The 20,716-nt window shown below is 39.2% G+C and overlaps 1 protein-coding gene and 1 pseudogene across 1 annotated transcript in view; both read left to right on the forward strand.

Moving 5' to 3' along the window:
• Positions 1-11,242, forward strand: part of PAPSS1 (3'-phosphoadenosine 5'-phosphosulfate synthase 1) — an 81,420-nt gene extending 70,178 nt beyond the window's left edge. Inside the window, exon 12 of the mRNA XM_087826223.1 lies at positions 10,530-11,242. Coding sequence (XP_087682349.1) covers positions 10,530-10,668 — 139 coding nt within the window. The 3' untranslated portion in view covers positions 10,669-11,242. The remainder of the gene's footprint in view (positions 1-10,529) is intronic.
• Positions 11,243-17,311: 6,069 nt separating this feature from the next.
• Positions 17,312-17,430, forward strand: LOC148094423 (small nucleolar RNA SNORA42/SNORA80 family; annotated as a pseudogene).
• The last annotated feature ends 3,286 nt before the right edge of the window (positions 17,431-20,716 follow it).

Here is a 20,716-nt window from a genome sequence, read left to right on the forward strand (position 1 = left end):
TTTATGTAATTAATGATTTTATAGCTTTTGATTTGACTAAATACCAGTGTAAGACAAGGCTTAGGGAGGAAAAACCAGCTTCATAAAGATTTCAGGCAAGATATTATTGATAAGAATTATGATAAAAATCATCTGTTTATACTTAGGAAGTTAAGTAGGCTCATATTAGCTATAATAGTGACTCAAGGAAATTTAGTTTTGGAACTGCAAGATTAAAGCCCATTCTTTCAGATATTACAAACTTTTAGAGAGACTTTTTTTTGGTAGTTTTTTCCCCCTTTATGTAGTAAATTTTCTTTGTATTTTGGGTAAATGTAAGATTATGATTCACATTATTGAAATAGCAACTAACAAAAAGAGAGCAGACATGAGTGAGAGTGCCTTGTAGAAGGTAAATGAAGGGAGAGGTGGATGTAAATGTTTGCTGTTCAGTTATTTCCACATTATCAATAGAGTATTTCTTTCATATTTTTAAATGTTGGAGTATACCTGAAATCATGTACTATTAGTGTCATTTAAAAAAACATTCTAATTGTAGGTATCCTTCCAGGCGTTTTCATATATTCTTCCCTTCTTTGATATACTTTCCATAGAAGAACTCATCTATTCTAGTGGTTTCTGTACGGTGACTCTTAAAGCTATATACACGTCAGTGTTTCCAAGTTGCTAATTGTGTTAGCGTTCTATGCTGGTAACACATTACCACAAATTTAGTGGCTTTAAAACAGTATTCGCTTACTACCTTACAGTTCTTTAGGTCAGAAGTCTGGGTGGGCTAGACTAGAGTCTGGCCAGACTCGGCTCTTATCTGAAGGTTTTAGAAAAAGAATCCACTTTCAAGATGACCCTTGTTTGCAGAATTCAGTTTCTTACAGTTTTGGGGCTTAAGGTCCCTGTTTTCTGACTGTTGGCTGGGGATTACTGTCTGCTCCTAGAAGCTACTTTAAGGTCCTTCCCTGTGGGCCCCTCCATCTCAGCCTAGAACCTCCCTTATGGGGAATCCTTCATGCTTCACATCTCCCTGATGTCCCCTTCTGCTGTAGGCCAAGAAAATTCTTTGCTTTTTAAATTAGGTTAAACCCACTCAGATAATTTCACTCTTTTACGTCAGTACATTAGTAACTAATTGTGTCTGCAAGATCCTTTTGCCATATGATGACATATCATAGCAGTAATGCCATGGGGTGGAGATCCTGAGGGCCATCTTAAAACTCTGTCTGCCCCACTAATGGGCATTTCTGCTTAGATTTCTTGATATTACTTAAAATACCCAGAAACAACTTTCCCTTTCTCTCCATCTATGTTCAAATCCTAAATTTTCTTGGTTACTTGTTCTTCCCATTGTATAGAATCTTTTTTTTTTTTTTTTTTTAAATTTATCTTTATTGATTTCAGAGAGAGGGAGAGACAGACATAGAAACATCAATGATGAGGGAGAGTCATTGATCGGCTGCCTCCTGCATGCCCCCGACTGGGGATCGAGCCCGCAACTCGAGCATGTGCCCTGACTGGGAATCGAACCTCGATCTCCTGGATCCTAGGTTGACGCTCAACCGCTGAGCCACACCCAGCCGGGCAATATATTTTTTTTTTTTAAAAAGAAGGGGGTAATATCATTCTGGACAAAGGGACAAACATATGCAAAGGTCCTGAGGTGAGAAGACTCATGGAGTGTTTGGAAAGAAGGTCAGGTTGGAGTAGAACAGAGGGAAAGGGATGAGATGCACAGGGACCAGATAAGGCAGTTATTTGAAATGTAGAAACTGGAATAGATTTTTATTGATTTATTTATATTAATTTTTTTTTTCCAATTACAGTTTACAGTTAATATTATTTTGTATTGATTTCAGGTGTACTAATCAGTGGTTAGATAATCATATACTTTACAAAGTGTTCTCCCTGTATTTCCAGTACCCAACTGGTATCATACATAGTTATTACAATATTGATTTTTAAATGATAGTGTTAATAGTGTGCATTAGATATTAGGAAGTTCAGGTTTTGGGTAATTAGGTAAGTTAGATTATACAGATTGATTCTCCCAAGAAATTAACTAAAAATGTTGGATAAATGAAACATTTTCATAAAAGTATTGTGGTGCTGATAAGATGATTATAAGAACTGTAAGGCCAAATGATTAAGTAAAGGGTGGAATTCACGTAAGCTGAGCACTGAAGCTGCTTTTGTCCTGGTGAACCTAACTAACTTGAGCATTGATTTTCATGGTCCTGACTTAGGTGGGAGTCCAACAGGAGATAGTACTATTAAGCTGGGACTACTTCCACCTACGTATAAGGAGGAACCTGAAGTGAACCCAGTCCACTCCCTTACCCCAGGAGAATGTGAGTTGAGCACTGAGCTTTAGGCTCAAAAGCTCAAACTCTGCTCCAGTGGGCCAAACACATATGATCTGGATGGTATCAAAACAAAACTGATAAACAGCCAGAAAGTCCTCATGCCACACAGTGAGTTTTAGGTGGGTCTTGACTAGGCACACCTTAAAGTATTCAGCAGAAGCAAACAAAATCCTCCTGGGGTGCTACACCTTTGTCTTAGGACTCAACTTATTTCAGTAAACAGTTACACAAGCTTACTGCACAATTTCAGCCAAAAATGATAAAGTACACAAGGAAACAGAGCACCAAAGCCAGAAAAAAATGGAAGCAGACCAGCACAAACTTCATGTAATAGAATTACCAGACATTAATTGCAAAAATACCTGTGTTTTCAGTGTTTATAAAAACAAAGACAAGTTTGAAACTATCTACATGACACATAAACATATAGAAACACCCTAGCAATATAGAAAAGAGGAAGATGGGAGGGGAGGTCAGTATTGTCAACAAATTTCCAAGACCCTGGAGTTTAAATTGAGAGGTCTATTTTCAAATACAAGGATTGCAAGCCCGGGCGATGAAGCTTCCAGTACAAACAGAGTGCATTCTGGAGAGGGAGAGGTAGGGCAGGGTATTTAAAGGCAAAAACCACAGGAAGCTGACCTTTAAGGGGATTGGTTGCTAAGGGAAGAAGCAAAGCTGTGGGTATACACTATGCATTTGCTGGGTGGATAGGGCAACCAGGCTTTCCAGTGTTTGCTAGTTTAGGATCAGCAGGTGGGGTCGTGAGATATGACCAAGGGTTGGTATTGTAAGGTCAGCAGAGGGTGTCACAAGACACTGGCCACTGCCTGGCTTTTCCTTGGAGCTTGCAAAACAAATTTGTAAAACGAGTAATGGTGAAACAGGGAGTGCAGTTTGTCAGAATTCAAACTGCAAAGCTGCTTAGTCACTCAAGCAGAGCCAGAGAGCAAATTGCAAAAAGGGCCCAGATACTTGGTCACAGAACTGTTATATTAAAATCCTCACTGTGAAGGTATGTGTTAGTTCAGGCAAGAGTTAGGGGTAGCTTAGATTTGCATAGGTTGTGACAGGGATTGGAAGATATGGATTAACTCAAAACATCTTTAGGAGACACAGTCCTTAGGACTTAAAGTATAATTGCTATGTTAAATGAAGGCTGATTTTTTTTTTTTCTTACTAAATATATAAATCTAATGTCTTCCCTCATGTCCCCTCTCCACCCCCCATATTTCAAGACAGACAACAACAACAAAACATTTTAGTTCAGTGTTCTCTGGAATTCCAGAGGTGGGCAGGGGGTTTTAATGGAAAGAATTAGTAGGTATAAAAGTACAGTGGAATCAGTGTAGTGATTGTGTTTCTAACAACATCATTGTGTACAAGGTACATTTTAAGCTTTTGTAACAATACTTTGATTCTGAAAGAGTTCTGATGGATTCTGATTTTACATTTTATAAATGTAAAGTTCAAAAACAAAAGATTTTTTGCAATTTGCTCCCTTCATTAAGAGTCATTTATCAACCAACAGATGACGATCATTTTCTCTCTAGTTTTTATGGAAGACTTCCTTTGATCAGCAATGAAATAGATGGCATGGAAATGTACATTATTTGTCTTTACCCTTTCATAGACCCCTCTTTGGGAAACAGTCTAGAGAAGCAAGAAGTGCATGTTTTCTAGAAATAAAATAAAAGTAATCTTTTTTCTCTGATGGTTAGTTAACATTGGGCATGAATGATAGGACATCTTGAGGAGATGTGGTATTTTCATTATAAAACCCAGCAATACCCATGTGCCGCTTTTCATCAGTCATAACATCTGTAAGATAGACGGTAGGGGGAGGGGAGAGGGACATGCATTGAGAAGTAGCCAACAGCGTAAGACCCCCTGTTGAACCCTTTGAGCTGGCATAGACGACACGGATTTATTGCTTTGGGGCCAGGGAAGCCCAAGTAGCCTTGAGCCAGAGCAGGTCAAAGGTCCACTCCTCCTCTCTCTATCCCCAAACCCTGACTACTCTTGTTGCATGAATGGACATGCCTATCAGCACTAGAAGAGAGTAGGAGCAGCAAATGAGACAGTTCTCGGGAAACTGTTTCCCTTAGTGCGTAGGGCAGAGTGGTCGGGGTCTCCCAGCAGAGCAGTTCAAGGTGCTCGTAATACTCCAGCTGGTAGAAGGAAGCTAGGTCTCCCTGACGTGTGCTCACTCTTAAGACCTTAGTTCCTAGGAAGCTCCTTCTTCGTGGTGAGGGGGATGCCCTGATTTCATGCATTCTTCTGTGAATAAAGGGTGAATGGGACAGGTTCCCCAGTGGTCAACCAATAAAAATATGTTTTTAAAAAAAGTAAAAGCATTTAAATGGAGAAAAATAGCTCTCATGTCATCATCCGTTTTCGTGTGCTTTGCTTGTAGTTTTCTGTGCACTCATTTAACAATAGATGAGCGTAACTGAGTGTGTAACAGTATAATTTTGTTCTTGCTTTTTATGTGCTTCTTATGAGCATCTTTCCATGCTATTAGAAGTTCTCTGTACACATTTCAGTGGCTCCTTACTGTCAGTCCTGGTTCTGTCCTGTGCCACAAGTCCTGATGGGGTGTGTGCACTGAATGACGACAGGGATGAATGATGACACTGGGAAGGTCTCCCTTGTGCTCCCAATGAGAGTGACTGGAGAGGTTTCCACTTATGTTCTTAGGTATTACTGAGGGCAGGTGGCATCTGCCTGTCCCACCTCTTCCCACCCCTTCCCCTTGCAAACATAGGGTATCATTTCTGTACCTATATTTTCAAATGCTGCACTATTCATTGAGATCCGGCTGTGGTCTCTCCTGAGTGTGGAGCTGTGCTGCATCCAGTCACTGCTCTTGTGAAGTTTCAGGAGGAAATAGCCACAAGTCATATGTCTCATGCATTGATTATTTTCCATTCTGTTATGCCAGTCAGCAGGTTTTCTCAGCCTTGGCTCTGTTGACATTTGGAGCCACATAATTCTTTGTTTTGGTGGCCTATCCTGTTCAGTGTAGGATGTTGGCCTTGGGGAGGGAGAGCTAAGGTAGCAAAATCACTTCTGTTGAGAACCATTGGTTTGTAACGATATTGGTATATTTGAGTACCTTATGCTCTTCTTAATTATTTCATCATTATTGACAAATCAAAGATAAGCGTTCCTTTTTTTTCCTCAGAGACTTTTTACTTTGCTCTTTGGAGCTGACCTGTGTGTTTTGAGAGTACTAGAAATCTTGGTTTCTAGATAAATGAGAGTAGTCACATATGTCGCAATAGTAGAAAGCACATAACAAAACAAAGATCCTATGATAAATAGAAAGGAAATAGTTTTGTTATTTTTAAAAATACATCTTTATTGATTTCGGAGAGAGGAAGGAGAGGGGGAGAGAGAGAGAAACATCAATGATGAGAGAGTCATTGATCAGCTGCCTCCTGCACACCCCCTTCTGGGGATGGAGCCCGCAACCCGGGCAATGTGCTCTGACCAGGAATTGAACTGAGATCTCCTGGATCATAGGCCCATGCTCAACTGCTGAGCCACGCCTGGCTGGGTGGAAATAGTTTAATATAGTTAGACCAATGTCCTTGTTATCTAGAATTCAGTACTTGGGTTCACTTAATTTTTCTGGTTAACTTGTAAATAATTAAGCTGTTCAGGCTACTACTTTTTTAAAGCCCTTTGGAAATGTATTATTTCTGTCTATATAACCTCCTGCCTGAGTTGAAGGCCTTGAACAGGAAGCAGTGTCCAAGCATGTCAGCGTGCTGTTCACAACAGCCCAGGAGGTCTGCTGAGGGGGAGCTCAGCCATATGCTCAATCCTAGGCAATTTTATCTGGTGATGGGCATCTGAGAGCTTCTAGGATTAGTTTCCTGGAAATTGAGATCCATTCTTGAGTAACCAGAGGCTTCTTTCAGAAGCAGATGAGAAATGATGTACCCTTTTCTAGTTGAAAGCACAGAAACCCAAAATTTTGCCCAAGAGATTTGTGGATCCTTTTGAAACCTGTCCATTGGCACTGAGTTAAAAGTCACTGTTCTCAAGCTCAGAGATACAGAAAACAGATTGGAGGTTGCCAGAGGCAGGGGGAATGGGTGAATTTTGTCAAAGCCTATAGACTTCTTATTATAAAATAAGTCATGAGGATATAATGTCCAGCATGGTGACTATAGCTAATAATACTGTATTGTATGTTTGAAAGTTGCTAAGCAAGTAGATCTTAAAAGTTCTCATCACAAGACAAAACATTTGGTTTTGGTAACTGTGTGTGACGACGAATGTTAACTAGATGTATTGTGGTGATAATTTCCCAATACAAATATCTAGTCATTATGTTGTACACCTGAAAATAACGCAGTTATATGTTAATTACTCCTCAGTAAAGAAAACAAGCCAACAACAAAATCCTGTTCTTCTACACTGTGGTAGATTATAGATTTCATGACCTTTTATGGTAAAAAAAAAAATGAGCTGATTGCAGTGAATTCAGGAAACCCTGGCAATTCGATAATTTGACTAAATGTCTGATAGAAGCTGTTCTCTAACTTGTATTCATGAGACTGGAATGCTGGGAGGAAAACGTGGTGAATTAAGGATTTGGGTTCATTAGGTTTTAGTGATTAAATGTTTTTATTTTCTGGTAATTAAATTCCAGTTGGTCTTTGGTTTGGAAATAAAAGTTGTTAAATTTGTCATGTATATGTCAACCAGTGCTTTTTAGTTTTTGGAAAGAAAGCTATAAATAGCTATTTATCTGGTTGTGAAAAGATGATTTTAAACCTCATTCCTAAGAATTCTTAGTTTTTTGATGTGCACTGTATTATATATAAGCATCATTCATGTTGGATGAAAAGTTAAATAGACTCCAATAGTTAATTAGATTCACTTACAAGTTACCATCATTATGTTTAGTTATATTAGAGAAGAAATTTTCCTTTACTTCTCTGATTGTTTATTGTCTAGTTAGCATTTCTTAAAAAGCTGGGCTAATGGAATATGAACTGTCAGAAGGTGCACTTGAAGAGCCATCTGCTCACCCCAGCCCTTGTCCATGTGGACAGCTTGTGCTGGTGGCCCTGATGGCCACATATGTGGACTGAAAGACAGCAGATGGTTGTAAAGATTTAAAATCTTCAACAAGAGGCCAAGAGTTGTTGTACGTTGGAGTCAAGATGCTGGCCACATGCGGTTAGTGTGTCCCATGTGGGATAAGATGCTAGTCCCACAGGGTCCCATGTAGTCTGCTAGATGGACTGGTTTTCCCCCTTCCTGTTGTTTAAACATGCCCCCCCCCCCTTTTTTTAAGAACAGGCATTTTGTCAGCTGTGGATTATAAGAATCTATGACCAAGTGGTTTTGAGAAGGAAAAAACCAAAACATACTTGTGTTTCTTTTTCCAGGTTCCATGGGAGTTTGGTTAACTAGTAAAATTAGATGGCCTAATTTGAATTGCTTTGTAGTCAAAGCCTAACGTCCTTTATTCAGTAGCCTTTTCTGCTTCCTGATTACTTCAGATCCCTGATTACTCACAGGTGCAGTTCAGACCTAATTTTAGGTCACCCCTGGAATGCCTCGGTTTCTGCTTGATTTAATTATTTCTGTACAATGATGTTCATTTAAATATATAATTGTAAACACTGTGATTCAATTAAAGATAGTGACTCTTGTGTCGAGTCCTTGCACCTGACTTCTGATAAAAAGCAGAATCCTTATGTGACAGATAGAAGTACAATTATGAGGCAGAAGGAAAGAAATGTGTTTTCTGTAGCCAGGGTGGGGTGCAACCACCACCATGTGGGAGCAGAGACTCCAGTTTCATGTGATGAAGAAATGCTTGTGGCATGCGGGGCAGATGGAGTGTGAAATAGCGTCAGGAAAAGAGGTACCCAGGGACCTCGCTTTTAAAATGCAGTTTCGGAAGGAATGCAAGCAAACTTGTGGATTTGAGACAGCTTGGCATTCTGGGGAAAGAAAAGACTTTAATTGGGCTGGGTTTTTTTCCTTTAATCAAAACGCCAGGACAGAATCACTCTGCAGCTGCTGCGCTCTTGTGTCTTTCTCCTTGCCCTCGACAACAGTCACTTTATGCATGTGACACAGGTTTTCTTTTTTGAAACCAGAATTTAAAATTTGCATGGCCAGAGAGCCCTAGGGTCATAATTTTCCTTAATGTAGCTTATTTAGGGAGCTGATCAGGGAACCTCCTAAGGAACTGAAACATTCAGTCGAGGTTTTGTCAGATGATTCTCAGCTAAGCTAACCAATTTTACATCAGGCTGGAGCAGGGATTTTGAGATACAATTGGAAGGATATTTGGACCCCTCAGCTCCCTTGACCTTGTGCTGAGGCTCGGCTTTGCTAACCTGCCGGGTGCAGTCTGGTCAGTTGGAGATTGGTTGACTGTGGCGATGGATTGATTCTGTTATCAGTTCAGGCCCACACAGCTTCTTGTTATCCTCAGAAGCCAACCTGATGTCTTTGTTGAAACATGAACCGCCTCACCTGCTTTTAACTCCACATCATCACTGTCTTCACTCTTGCCCCTCCTGGTCTAAGCCCCGTGCCCTGTGTTCTTTACTGCAGAGCTTCTCTGTCTTTCCTTTCTCTCCTGTTCCCTCACGGCTGGTTTGCACCCTCCTTCTAAAATTAGCTCTGAACTTCATTCTTGCCATTACTTTGTTCTATCTATACACTTACGGAGACTTCCCTTTTCCTGGGGGGGAAAAAAAAATCATCGCTGTGTGTCTCTGCCATTTCACCATTTCACCTGTTTTCTTCAACATCCACTGACACTCTTAAAGAAAATTTAAATTCTTATTTATAAGTCCAGTGATTGGTGTGTTTTTTCCCCCCCTTCCTTCACAGTCTCCTTCCTTAGCCCCTCTGCAGCCTTAAAATTTTTAAATTTCTCTTTTTCCATGACTTTCATATAATCATCTGGGTTTTTTTCCTATTCCTTTGACAAGTACTTTCTTTTTTGCTGAGCTGACCTGTTTTCTCAAACTCAGTTTTCATTTTCGTGTTGATAAATGTACAAATTATGTTTCTCAGCCCAGCCTTTTCTGAATTTTTTTGAAATCTCTGGTCGTCTTGTTTCTTTTCTAGGCCTATCTCACATGCAGTCAATTTCTTTTCCTCACTGTAAGTCGTAGTCATTTATATAGTCATTCATGGAAGAGAAAGATGACTGGCCTGGCCGGTGTGGCTCGGCTGAGCATCGTCCCACGCACCTAAAGGTCTCGGGTTTGATTCCCGGTCAGGGCACATTCTCGGGTTCCGTTGTTGGAGGGAAGTGGGTGACTTACCAGTAGGCAGTTATGTGTCACAGCCGTAGGTGCCACGTGCTTACTGGTGCAAGGGCTTTTGTGTGCTTTTTGTAGGTGTCAAGATGAAAAGAACTGACACTACCTTTGTGATATCTTATCAATGGAATAATAGCAACTATCTGCTACCTCCTGGCTGTAGCTGTTACAAAATTCCAGTTTTTCTCTTAATGTTTCAGTATGCATTTAGCTTCTTGGATTCAACCTTCCTAAAAAGCTTTTAATCTGTGCTAGCTAAACTAGATTTAATTCTCTCTTTTTTTAAGTTCTTGGTTCTGAACTAGTAGTTGCCAGGGACTGGGGAGCAGGGAGTCAGATGGGTATGGGATAGTCCTGCTTTTGGAACTGTTCTGGATCTTAACTGCAGTGCCTAAATGAACCCGCATGTGCGATGACACTGCACAGAACTAAATAAACACCCTGAGGAATGAACATGAGTAACGCTAGGAAGATTTGAGTAGGGATGGTAGATCGTTTCTGTGCTGATACCTGATTATGGTATAAAGCTGTAGTTTTGCAAGATGTTACCATTGGAGGAAACTGGCTAAAGGATGCATGGGCTCTTGCTGTATTAGTTCTTAAATTGCACGTGAATCTACAATGATCTCAGTAAAAATGTCAATTAAAATATTTTTGCTAGTTCTGAAATTGAGTAGTTTTTGATAGTGTGGTATTTTTGCTCAGTGATAAATTTGAAATCAGCTTGATGTTCACAAGTACATTTTATCCATTTTTTAAATAAGTTTGTCTACTGTGAACAGAAGGGACGAATGCTTTTTAATATTTTCCTATAACGAAGTTTTTAAAATGTGAAATAATTTTCTTTTCTCTCTCTCAGCCATGAGGACTTTGAGTTTATTTCAGGAACACGAATGCGCAAACTTGCTCGAGATGGCCAGAAACCTCCTGAGGGTTTCATGGCTCCCAGGGCCTGGACTGTGCTGGTGGAATACTACAAATCCCTGGAGAAGGCGTAAGCTGCTAATCCGTCCCTCCACCTTCGACATTCGCTGAGTAACCAGAGGGGACCACATAGTTACTGTTGGCATTTCTTTGTGGTGGTGTCTGACTTGGATGCACTTCCTAAAAACAATCCATTTTCCTTAACTCGTGCCAGTGAGTTCTGTTTTGAACTAGTGTAACACACTGCTGGTTTTAATGTATCTTTCCCACTTACTATAGTTAATATTCCTCTAATACAATTTTAAAATCTTGTCTTTTTATATTATATTTATGCTTCTGTCTCATGATTTTTTCAAGCTGTTGTATTAATTGTAACCAATAGTATATACATTGAATCTCATTTTTTCATCCCTTGAAAAAGGGAAAAAAATTCACTAAACAGTAAACTCGGCTAGACCTTGTTTTGGGAATTTTACAAAACATCTGTAGCAATTAGATTTTTTTCCTACATTGAAAATATAAACTGCTTTCTTCCTTACTTCCGAGCAGCTATTGATTTATTATCTGTTATAATCTAAAGTATTCCTATGATATGTGTAAGCCCTGAATGAACTTTCTTTATTCAATAAAATTAAGCCTTTTGACTTATTTACATGATACCTTTATTGTTTTGTTTACACATACTCTATCCTTTTTGTGAAGCTTCTGGTGGAGGAGGGAAAATATAGCTATCTTTTATTACTGGAATCTAATAATTAGTTTCTAACACTGTGTTTCATAGTGAACTTTTAAGTGGGAAAATAATAATGCATTCTTAGCCTGTCCAAAAACTGAACCTGTTTCCTCAAATAACTCTCCAGTATTCTTAAACAACTAAGACGGTGGTTCCTATAATAGAAAATGATACAGGGGTAGGGGGATTTCAATTAGTCCATTTTGGAGTTGGGGGAGGCAACACACCAAGTTTGCTCTTATAGAATATTCTCCAGTTGAATATTTAAGTGAAGTTGTTTATTTAGTAGCTGGACATACAGTTTTGGTTGAGATGTCAGCTTTCTTGATTTGCAGTCATACTTTCTAATGTGAAATAATCTTGCATGATTTGACCTTAAAAATTCAGCATTATAAAGAGATGGCAGATTATACATGGATATAGTGTATTATCATTTAAAGCAGAAGGGAGTAAGATACTACTAGGTATGGAATACTATTCAGCTGTAAAAAAGAAGGATCTCTTACCCTTTGAGACAACATGGAGGGACCTGGAGAGTATTATGCTAAGCGAAATAAGCCAGTCAGAGAAAGACAAGTATTACATGATCTCACTTATATGTGGAATCTAATGAACAAAATAAACTGATGAACAAAATAGATCCAGAGATATTGAAGCATGCAACAGACTGAGGTATTTCAGAGGGAAGAGGGGTGAGGGGTGGGAAGAGATTAACCAAAGAACTTTAATGCACATATGCATAGCCCATTGACAGACAATAGTGCAGGGAAGGCCTGGGGAGGGGGTCAGGGGGTAGAAAAGGGGGACATCTGTAATACTTTCAACAATAAAGATAAAATTTTTAAAAAGATATTAAAAGTTTAAAAAATAACTACCTTAAACATAAAACAAAAGAAATAGAAGGAAAAATTTTTTTAAAAGTAAAAATGGGTAGAGGAAACCAATTAGTGAGAAAATTGATATATAGAAGAGAAATGGAGACCATGAGTAGATATTTTCTAGTGGATAGATAATAGATTCACTATGGGTACTGAAGAAAGCATTAGCAGCTGATTGAGAGGACATGGATGGATATGTTGATGGGAAAAATTAGAGGTAATCATTGATACTACTTTCTTGAACACCACATAATCTAGATCTCTCTGTTTAGGGAGAACTCCTTTATATAAGCCTGCAAAGGTTGAAGGCATCATAGATTCTTCCTCTCCAACCACGGACAGTTGAGGTGTGACAGCTCAACTCACCTAATTCAGAAACTCCCACCTGCCATGTTGAACGTGTAGGAAGTGATGCAGAGATGTGAGTCAGAATAAATCGTGGTTTCATGGTGACAGTGACAGAGTCAAGATCCTAGTGAGTGTCCAGTGGAGGTGGCAGCCAAGCACCCAATGACTTCCACCAGCCCACAGGTTGGGCCTGCTATGCAGAAGTAGTATCCTTTCTAGAATATCCCAGCGTCGTGACCTTGGCATAGTCCTCTCCCACCAACCTCCTTTCATTCCTATTTTCTAAGCCTCATTCTCTTGTATTTTCCATCCATCCTGTAAAATACCCAACAGCCTTCCCATTAATTCCTTTGTTATCTAAATTATCTGGAGTTTCTATTGTTTGCTACTAAGTACCCTGATTGTAACTGGTGGGATATGAAAAAAATGTATTTCACCTAAAAACTGTGCTACTGCTAAATTTCAAGATGATTTTTCCAGTCAGCAGCATTAAAAGTTTAAAATATAGAAAGTAAAAAAATTTAAAAAAGACCTGGCAGTCAGAAATTTTAGTGTCCTTTCAAAACTATAAAAATATACTCATGAAATCGAGATTAACAGTATTTGGGTTAAGATGGAAACACGATTCTAGGCCTCTGTGCTCTTGGGATTGGCCACCCCACTTGTGTGTTCCAGAGATATGGGGGAGCAAATGCGAGCACCCAGTGACTTCCACCAGCCCACAGGTTGGTGTGTGTGTCTTTAATCTGCCAATCTGATATGCAGAAATTGTTTTTCCTCTTCCCAGTTCATAAAAATGAGTCCAGACCAATCTTTAAAATGTTCAACCCTTATATCAAACCTCTTTTGCCAAGTGGGCTTGGAAATCTCAGTGCCATTTTAATCCATCCATCAGCTGGAAGAATGGATGGAAAAATAATATCTTTTTTGAAGGAAGGAGGAAAAGAAAAGTGCAATCATCTTGGCAGAAATATAATGTTTTAAATCTGTCAAATCTCTATTCTATGATAATCAAGACCACATATTTGCATTTTATTGCCATTCAAGAGGGGAGCAATTAGGGTCTATCTCTTGGAAGTCAGCATTCAATTACTTTATCAGGAAAAATTCGGAAGTCATGCTTCTCATGTGTGGTACATTTTTATTAGCACGTATGTATGCATGGGTGGGTTAGCTTACAAAGTAAAGTATTTGCCCACTGGAACTCTTACGTGTGGGGTGTATTTCTTAGAGGGCCTCCAATCCAATTTGGTTATATTTCGGCTTGATTCCATTCCCTACTCCACAAAGTCTTGTTCTGAATGTAATTATATATAAATTGTGCAAAAAACATCTTGCCCACCCACCTCCCAGTCTTTCCTGGGCCGAGATAAAAGCTGGCCTCAGTTGAGGACTGTAACTGAGCTGAGAGGTGTGTGACGACTAAAGCAGACGTGTGTGAAGATTAAAGCCCCTTTTTCCTGGCGTCCTGCTTTTCCAGATTCCCAAGGAAACTGGCCCCAGAATTTAGGGCCTAGATTTGAGGAACTGAAATAGGCAACATGGAAAATTTCGCTCTGGACCCTTATCTCTGGAGGTGTGCCAGCACTGAGCACTCATCATGATCTGCCTTTGTTAAGAAAAGGAAAACGCCTCCACTGAAATGGGCTAGAACGCCCACCCCTCTCTGCTGTCCCCCAACAGCTCTGGCTGAGCCTCCCTGAGAAGTGTCTGTTTTCTCCCAGAGCTTTGCTCCTACTGCCAAAGAGAACTTAGGTGTCTGTTGAAAGCAAACACGCACTGCTGAGGCCTCACTGCACAGTCAGATCCCCACAAAAAACAACCGAGTTTGAGCGATTGAAAGGAAATCCTGGGCCGTGTCTGACAGCCGGGCCCACCGCCTGGCCACCTGCGCCTGCCCTCAAGGACTTTCAACCTCAGCCTGCGGCTGTGCTATTTTGTGCCAACTGTGGGCATAATATATTTTGTATAGATAGGTACGTACGTAGGAATTTGACTTTCGAGATGTGGGAAAATTCCAATGATCAGCCACTAAAGAAATTGGAGTAAAAAGTAAATTAAAAGTTTAGTTATCTAGATGTTTTGGCTTGAGCAGAGGCACACGCTTATGGGAGAGGATAGTCTTGAGGTTAAGTACTCAAGCTCTGAAGTCAAACTTGAGCAATTCCTTGTCGGATGTGTGACCTTCAGCTTCTTGAGGCCTTGATTTCCTTACCTGGAGTGAAGGTTATAGTCGGGAATTTGTGTAGAGCGCTGCTTTAGTAGTAGTAGTAGTAGTATTTATTTAAAGATACAGTCCTTTGACCAAGAAACACAGTGATACCAACATTTATGAAACTAGACCTTATAAGCTTTGCTTCGTAATACCATTCTCTAGCCCAGCGATTTTCAACCTGTGTGCTGCAAACATGCAATACCTGAGGCACTGACAATTTTTTATTTGACAATCTTTTCCCTTAGATTGTCAAATAAAAAAATGACAACAGCCAGCACAACAGCAGCTGTCTGGTCTGAATGAATAAAAATTATACTTTTTTTTTTTTTGGTCAGACCGGCAAAAATATATTTTTTGGTGTGCTGCAGAATTTTAGTAACTAGTTTTTGTGTGCTGTGAGATGGAAAAGGTTGAAAATCGCTGCTCTAGGCTACTGAGCAAAGTTGCTGAATACAGATACATGTTAGTTAGAAACCTAAAGGCGTTCAAAGCACAATATTCAGCCACCAACTGTTCAGCCACAATTTTTTCCTCCACTTTTTCCTTGTGTCCAACTTCTATGTTTCCTAAATTTTAAAAAAGACTACATTTTTGCAAAGAAAAAAAATACTCAGAAAAATTGACATATTTCGCTACAGCAAGCACAGACTAATTCAAGTGCAAAAGAAAAATCATTGGAAAAATGATGGTGTTTTGGGAAAGTGGAATCAAGCGGAAGATACACCTTAAAATATGAGGTGTTGAAAATAGGGATTAGAAAGATTGTTTATTCTCAACATTAAGTTTCATAAAGAAGATCTACTTTAATAAATGTGGTCATTAGTTATGTTAAAGCTTAATTTTATAAGTGTTACAGTTTTTATATAAAAGCTGAGCTCAGTTTGTTGATACTGCTGATTAAAGCATAAAATCTTAAACATTTAATTTTAGAACTGGAACTGTAAGTGGTACTTCATGCATTCGCAATTTATTTGTATCTTCTGGGACTATAACAGGTATTAAGTTATTAGGGAAATGAAATACAGATATAATGTTTCCCAGAGTTTTCCACACAGGGTTTATTCTTTTTTTCCTTGCTCGTATAATCAAAAGATCTCATAGCTAAGAGTAGGCTGATCAATAAAGAATAGCATAAAATTTAAATTTATCTTGAATAAATATAATCAAAATCTTAATAATAGCTAACCTTTACAGAATGCTTACTATTTTCTTTGCTGGACACTGCTAAGTGCTTTACATGTATTATTTTGTTTAATGCTTATAACAATAAGTGGCATAGTAAGGAATATTAAGAAATGAGAAGGAAAAGACAAAAAAATTTAAAGTGAGAATTGAAATAAGAATTAAGAGTATAATGTTTTAGAAGAGAAATTAAAATTTAACTTTGATAAAGAGGTTGGGTATGTGATAAATGTGCAAAAATAAAAATCTCTGTATTAATAATGACTGACCACAAAAGAAAATGCCTGTCGGAGGAGGTCATCGAGGGAATGTGACCTGTGAGCGGGACCGGGGCACTCAGAGGCTCCTCACCCGCCTCGCCCCACCCCCAGGCCACCTGTCCTTAGAGTGCACACTCTGCCCCCCACCCGCCCCCGCCCCCGTGCCCACAGTGGGAGCTGTTCGGGAGGCAGCCTTGAGACAGCGCTGTGTTGTTGAGACCATCGGGACTGTGTTCGTGGCCGAACCACGTCAAGGCTTCTAAATAAACTTAGCATTCTGGCAGGAAGGTGTGGCGATCTTGTTTTTCAGCAGCCAAGACAAGCCTCGTCTGTAAGTCCCCTTGATGACTGAACCGCCACCTACCGTCTGCAGTGGCTGCCTCTTTTTTCAGTCCTTCCTTGCCCTCCATGTACGACGGCTGGCTCCAGATTTCACTGGGGAAACTTCCGAGTTACGTCCCAGTAGTGGCCACACAACCTGTAAAATGCTTAGGAACAAAATCAAGAAGAAAAGAAACAGGGTCTGCTTCAATACAACACAATTTTATGAAAGAACATAAATCAAGGTCTAAAAAAATACGGAACAGTGCACCAGGGTCCTGGGGGAAAAGACTTGATATCATACAAATGTCCATCTTCCTAAAATTAATAAATGTTTGAGGCAATTAAAACCTCAATGCATGTTTTGGGGGGGGGGGGCGGAATTAGTTCAAGAAAATTTTAACAGTTTGTTTGGAATAAAAAATACCAAAAAATAGGCAAGAAAATTATAAGAAAAGGAAGGGGAAATTTAACTTACCAGCTGATCCAGACTCATGAAAAATAAGTGGTTGTTGTTTTAAACCTCTGAGCTTGGGGGTGCTTGGTTATACAGCAATAACTAATTAATACAGGGATTACAGCTCATGTATTCTAACTCGGTTATACTCAGCAGCTGACAATGGCTGGGGAAATCTGGGTTGTGGTAAAGGTAAAGGAAAATGAACCTGGAATAGGAGATAGAAGCTTTGGGGCTAAAGGATCAATACTAGAATCAATTAGAATAGTAGTGGCAAGATATGAAACACAATCAGGCAAAAGTGTATATGAAAAATACAGTATGCATTGGTTTGGTTTTATAGCAGGCCTGTCCCCCTGGGTCTCATAGTGCCCCATGCAGGAGCAGACTGTGGCCTTGAACCATTGCCTGTCTTTCAAGCACCGAAATAGGTTACACAGTGGGGAAATAAATAATACAATACAATACAATACAATACAACACAACACAATACAATAAAATACAGTGCTGAGTTACTGAACTATAAAATAGAATATATCCTTGATGAAATAAGGAAAAACCAGATAAGCAGAATTCTCTAGACCCAGAGTTGGCAAACTCTTACCTGGCTTGCTGCCTGTTTTTGTAAATAAGTTGCATTGGAACATAGCCACACACATTTGTCTACGCATTCTTTCTGGCTGCTTTTGTTCTCCAACAACAGAGTTCATCCTTGAGACAGAGACCCTATGGCCCGAAAAGCTGGAAATATTTATTATCAGGACCTTTGTAGGGAAAGTGTGCTGACCTTTGCTCTAGACTAGTGATTTTCAACCTTTTTCATATCGAAGCACACATAAACTCATTATTAAATTCTGTAGCACATCAAAGATATATTTTTTACCAATCTGACAAAAAAGGGTATAGTTTTGATAGACAGTAATTACTGTTGTCATTTTTTAATTTGAAAATCTAAGGGAAAAGAGATAGTGCCTCTGACTAAATGGTCAGGTATTGCGTGTTTTAAAGACCCTTAGGTCCTGGCCGGATAGCTCAGTTGGTTAGAGCATCGCCCTGATATGCCAGGGTTGGGTGTTTGATACCCAGTAAGTGGGACAACGAATCAATGTCTCTCTCTCTCCCCCCCCCTTCCTCTCTCTCTCAAAAATTAAATTTTTTTTTTTTTTAATTAAAAAAATTCTTGCCCAGCAGGGTGTGGCTCAGAGGTTGAGCGTCGACCAAGGATCCAGGGGGTCGGGGTTCGATTCCCTGTCAGGGCACATGCCCGGGTTGTGGGCTCGATCCCCAGTCGGGGGCGTGCAGGAGGCAGCCGATCAATGACTCTCTCATCACTGATGTTTCTGTCTCTCTCTCTCCCTCCTCTCCTTTCCTCTCTCTGAAATCAATAAAGATATATTAAAAATAAAATAAAATAAAATAAATTCTTGTAGAACACTGGTTGAAAATCGCTTCTCTAGACTGGCAATGACTTCTTCAACGTGGAGTTTCCACATCAGAGTTACTACCAGAGGATTGGGGAATGGAGCAATACACACAATATTTAGTCTTTATATCTCACCCTTCTATTCCCTTCTCTTACTTGGAAGGGAGAGGGAGAGGAGGGGGAGATGGCAAAGGGAAAGAGATCCACAAACTTCAGTGAATTTAAGCCATGAAGTCAAAGACCAGGGTGGTAAATATTCAATTGCCTCCTATGATGAGAGTCAGATTGGATGTCCCAATAATTCAATTGAGCGTCCGTTATCCATTCTGACTTGATCTGGGGCAATGTTGACTGAACTCTTTACTGAATAGATCAGAGTTTTTAGCATCATGTTGATCCAGCAACATTTCTTCTGGTAATGGGAACTAAAAATTTATGAATATAAAGAATTATATTTTTAAAGTAGGTACAATGCAGAAAATAAAAATAAATATAAATTTTAATAAACAATCATTCCAATAGTAGTTTTTTCACGTCTACACTTAAAATTAGCATCCAGGAAATTACAGATTCACAAAGGTTGGTGACTGGAATGTCAAGTTTATCAGCCAAAACAGCAAATGTATGGTGCTGACAGGTCCTCAGGCATGTAGTCAGGGTACATGAGCTAAGGTTCCTACGAGAATAGACACCTTTGCATTTCCTGATTTTCATGTTTTAATTTGTAATCTGTTCATTGTATTTAAACATTTTTCTTTGAGCTGACTTTTCTTTTAAAGAATGAGAACAGAAGAAAAATTTTCATCTCCCAATCTCTGAGGACAATCACCATAGACCACGTAACAGCTGCATTGGGCATCTAACGTTTTTTTATGATTTTTGATCTTTGAAATAATAGGGGAGGGATTTGGTTCTTTTTATTCATATCTCTATCTGGTTAGAAGTATTATGCCCCAAGTCTGCATAAAAACTTTTCTCTTATTGCCAGAAATAAACAAATGAGAACAAAGAACTTCAATAAAGAAAAGAACTTGTATGTTTATAAGCATAACTCATGGACACAGACATTGGTATGGGGAAAGCCTGGGGGCGGGGTGGATGCGGGGTGGAGGGGATCAGGGGCGGTAAAAAGGGGTCATCTGTAATATTTTCAACAATAAAGATAGACTTAAAAAGTAAAAAATAAAAGTAAATAATCCTGATTTAAAAAGAAAGGAAAAGAAAAGAAAATATAGTATAGCTAAGAGACAAAATTGAAAACTCAGTTTTGAGTGATTAAAATTACATTAAATGGAAACTTTTAAAAGGCAGTCTTTTTAGAAAAAGGTCTGGAGTGATGACTTCTACTGTGATAAAGAGACCAGAGGTAATATGGTAAAAGCAAAGAGCTCCTCTTACTTGGGAGTTGGGGGTATTATGTTAAATGAGAATTTTAAAAAATGTGAAAGTATGTTCCAGAACTTTCCATTTATATTTGCTTCCTTCCTTTCCAAGATAGCACTGTGAATTGTCTAATCTTCATTCCACCTTCTTTATGGACAGGGTGCTGACGATGCTGAGGTTGGGAATGTGCCAGCCTTTAGGGGATAGGTCATGAAGCTCTCAGACTGATCATGACAGGATGTTTCCAGCTTTCCCAGCCTCCCTGGGAGCTATCCCTGACCATGGGACCAATTCAAGCCAAGGAGACCTAAGAGGAATTCTTTTGGGATGAGGCTTTGCTTTCCTCCTAAAAGAGAGGAGACACAGCTAGCCGCACCATAGTTCCTTTTTGTTTTTGTCTGGTAGGCAAAAGAATGTTTCCTTGACAAGCTTTGTAAACGGTATTTAGCAATCTTTTTTCTTTTTTTTTAGTTTTTTTTTTTTCTTTTGAAAAATGTCTAAAGAAATGTTTTTCAAATTGTGGTCTTGACCCATCTGTATTAAAGTCACCTGCGTTACTATCTCTGGGTTGAAGCCAGGAATATGCATTTTAAATATGTGCTTCATGCCATTCTTTTGCACCCTAAGGTTTGATATCTGGTGGCAAAAAAGCTGAGATGGATAGTCCTTTTGAATAGGTTTGTTTCAAAGCTATAATATGTTTTGATTTGGCTATGCATTCCAATTAAGACTTTAATAGGCTTTGGACTAAATTATCTGCTCCTTTGGACATTTTGAGAAATATTTTAGTTGAGAGGAACTGCCATGTTTTCAGCTACAGCCAGAGAAGAAGGCTAGTCCTCTCCTCAGCAGACTTTTGTAAGTCTTTTCTCCTTTGCTAAAATGTCAAAACATATTTGCTTTCCTGTAAATAATTCTCAGA

This window comes from Miniopterus natalensis, chromosome 1, assembly GCF_054644295.1.
Source record: "Miniopterus natalensis isolate mMinNat1 chromosome 1, mMinNat1.hap1, whole genome shotgun sequence".
NCBI lineage: Eukaryota > Metazoa > Chordata > Mammalia > Chiroptera > Miniopteridae > Miniopterus > Miniopterus natalensis.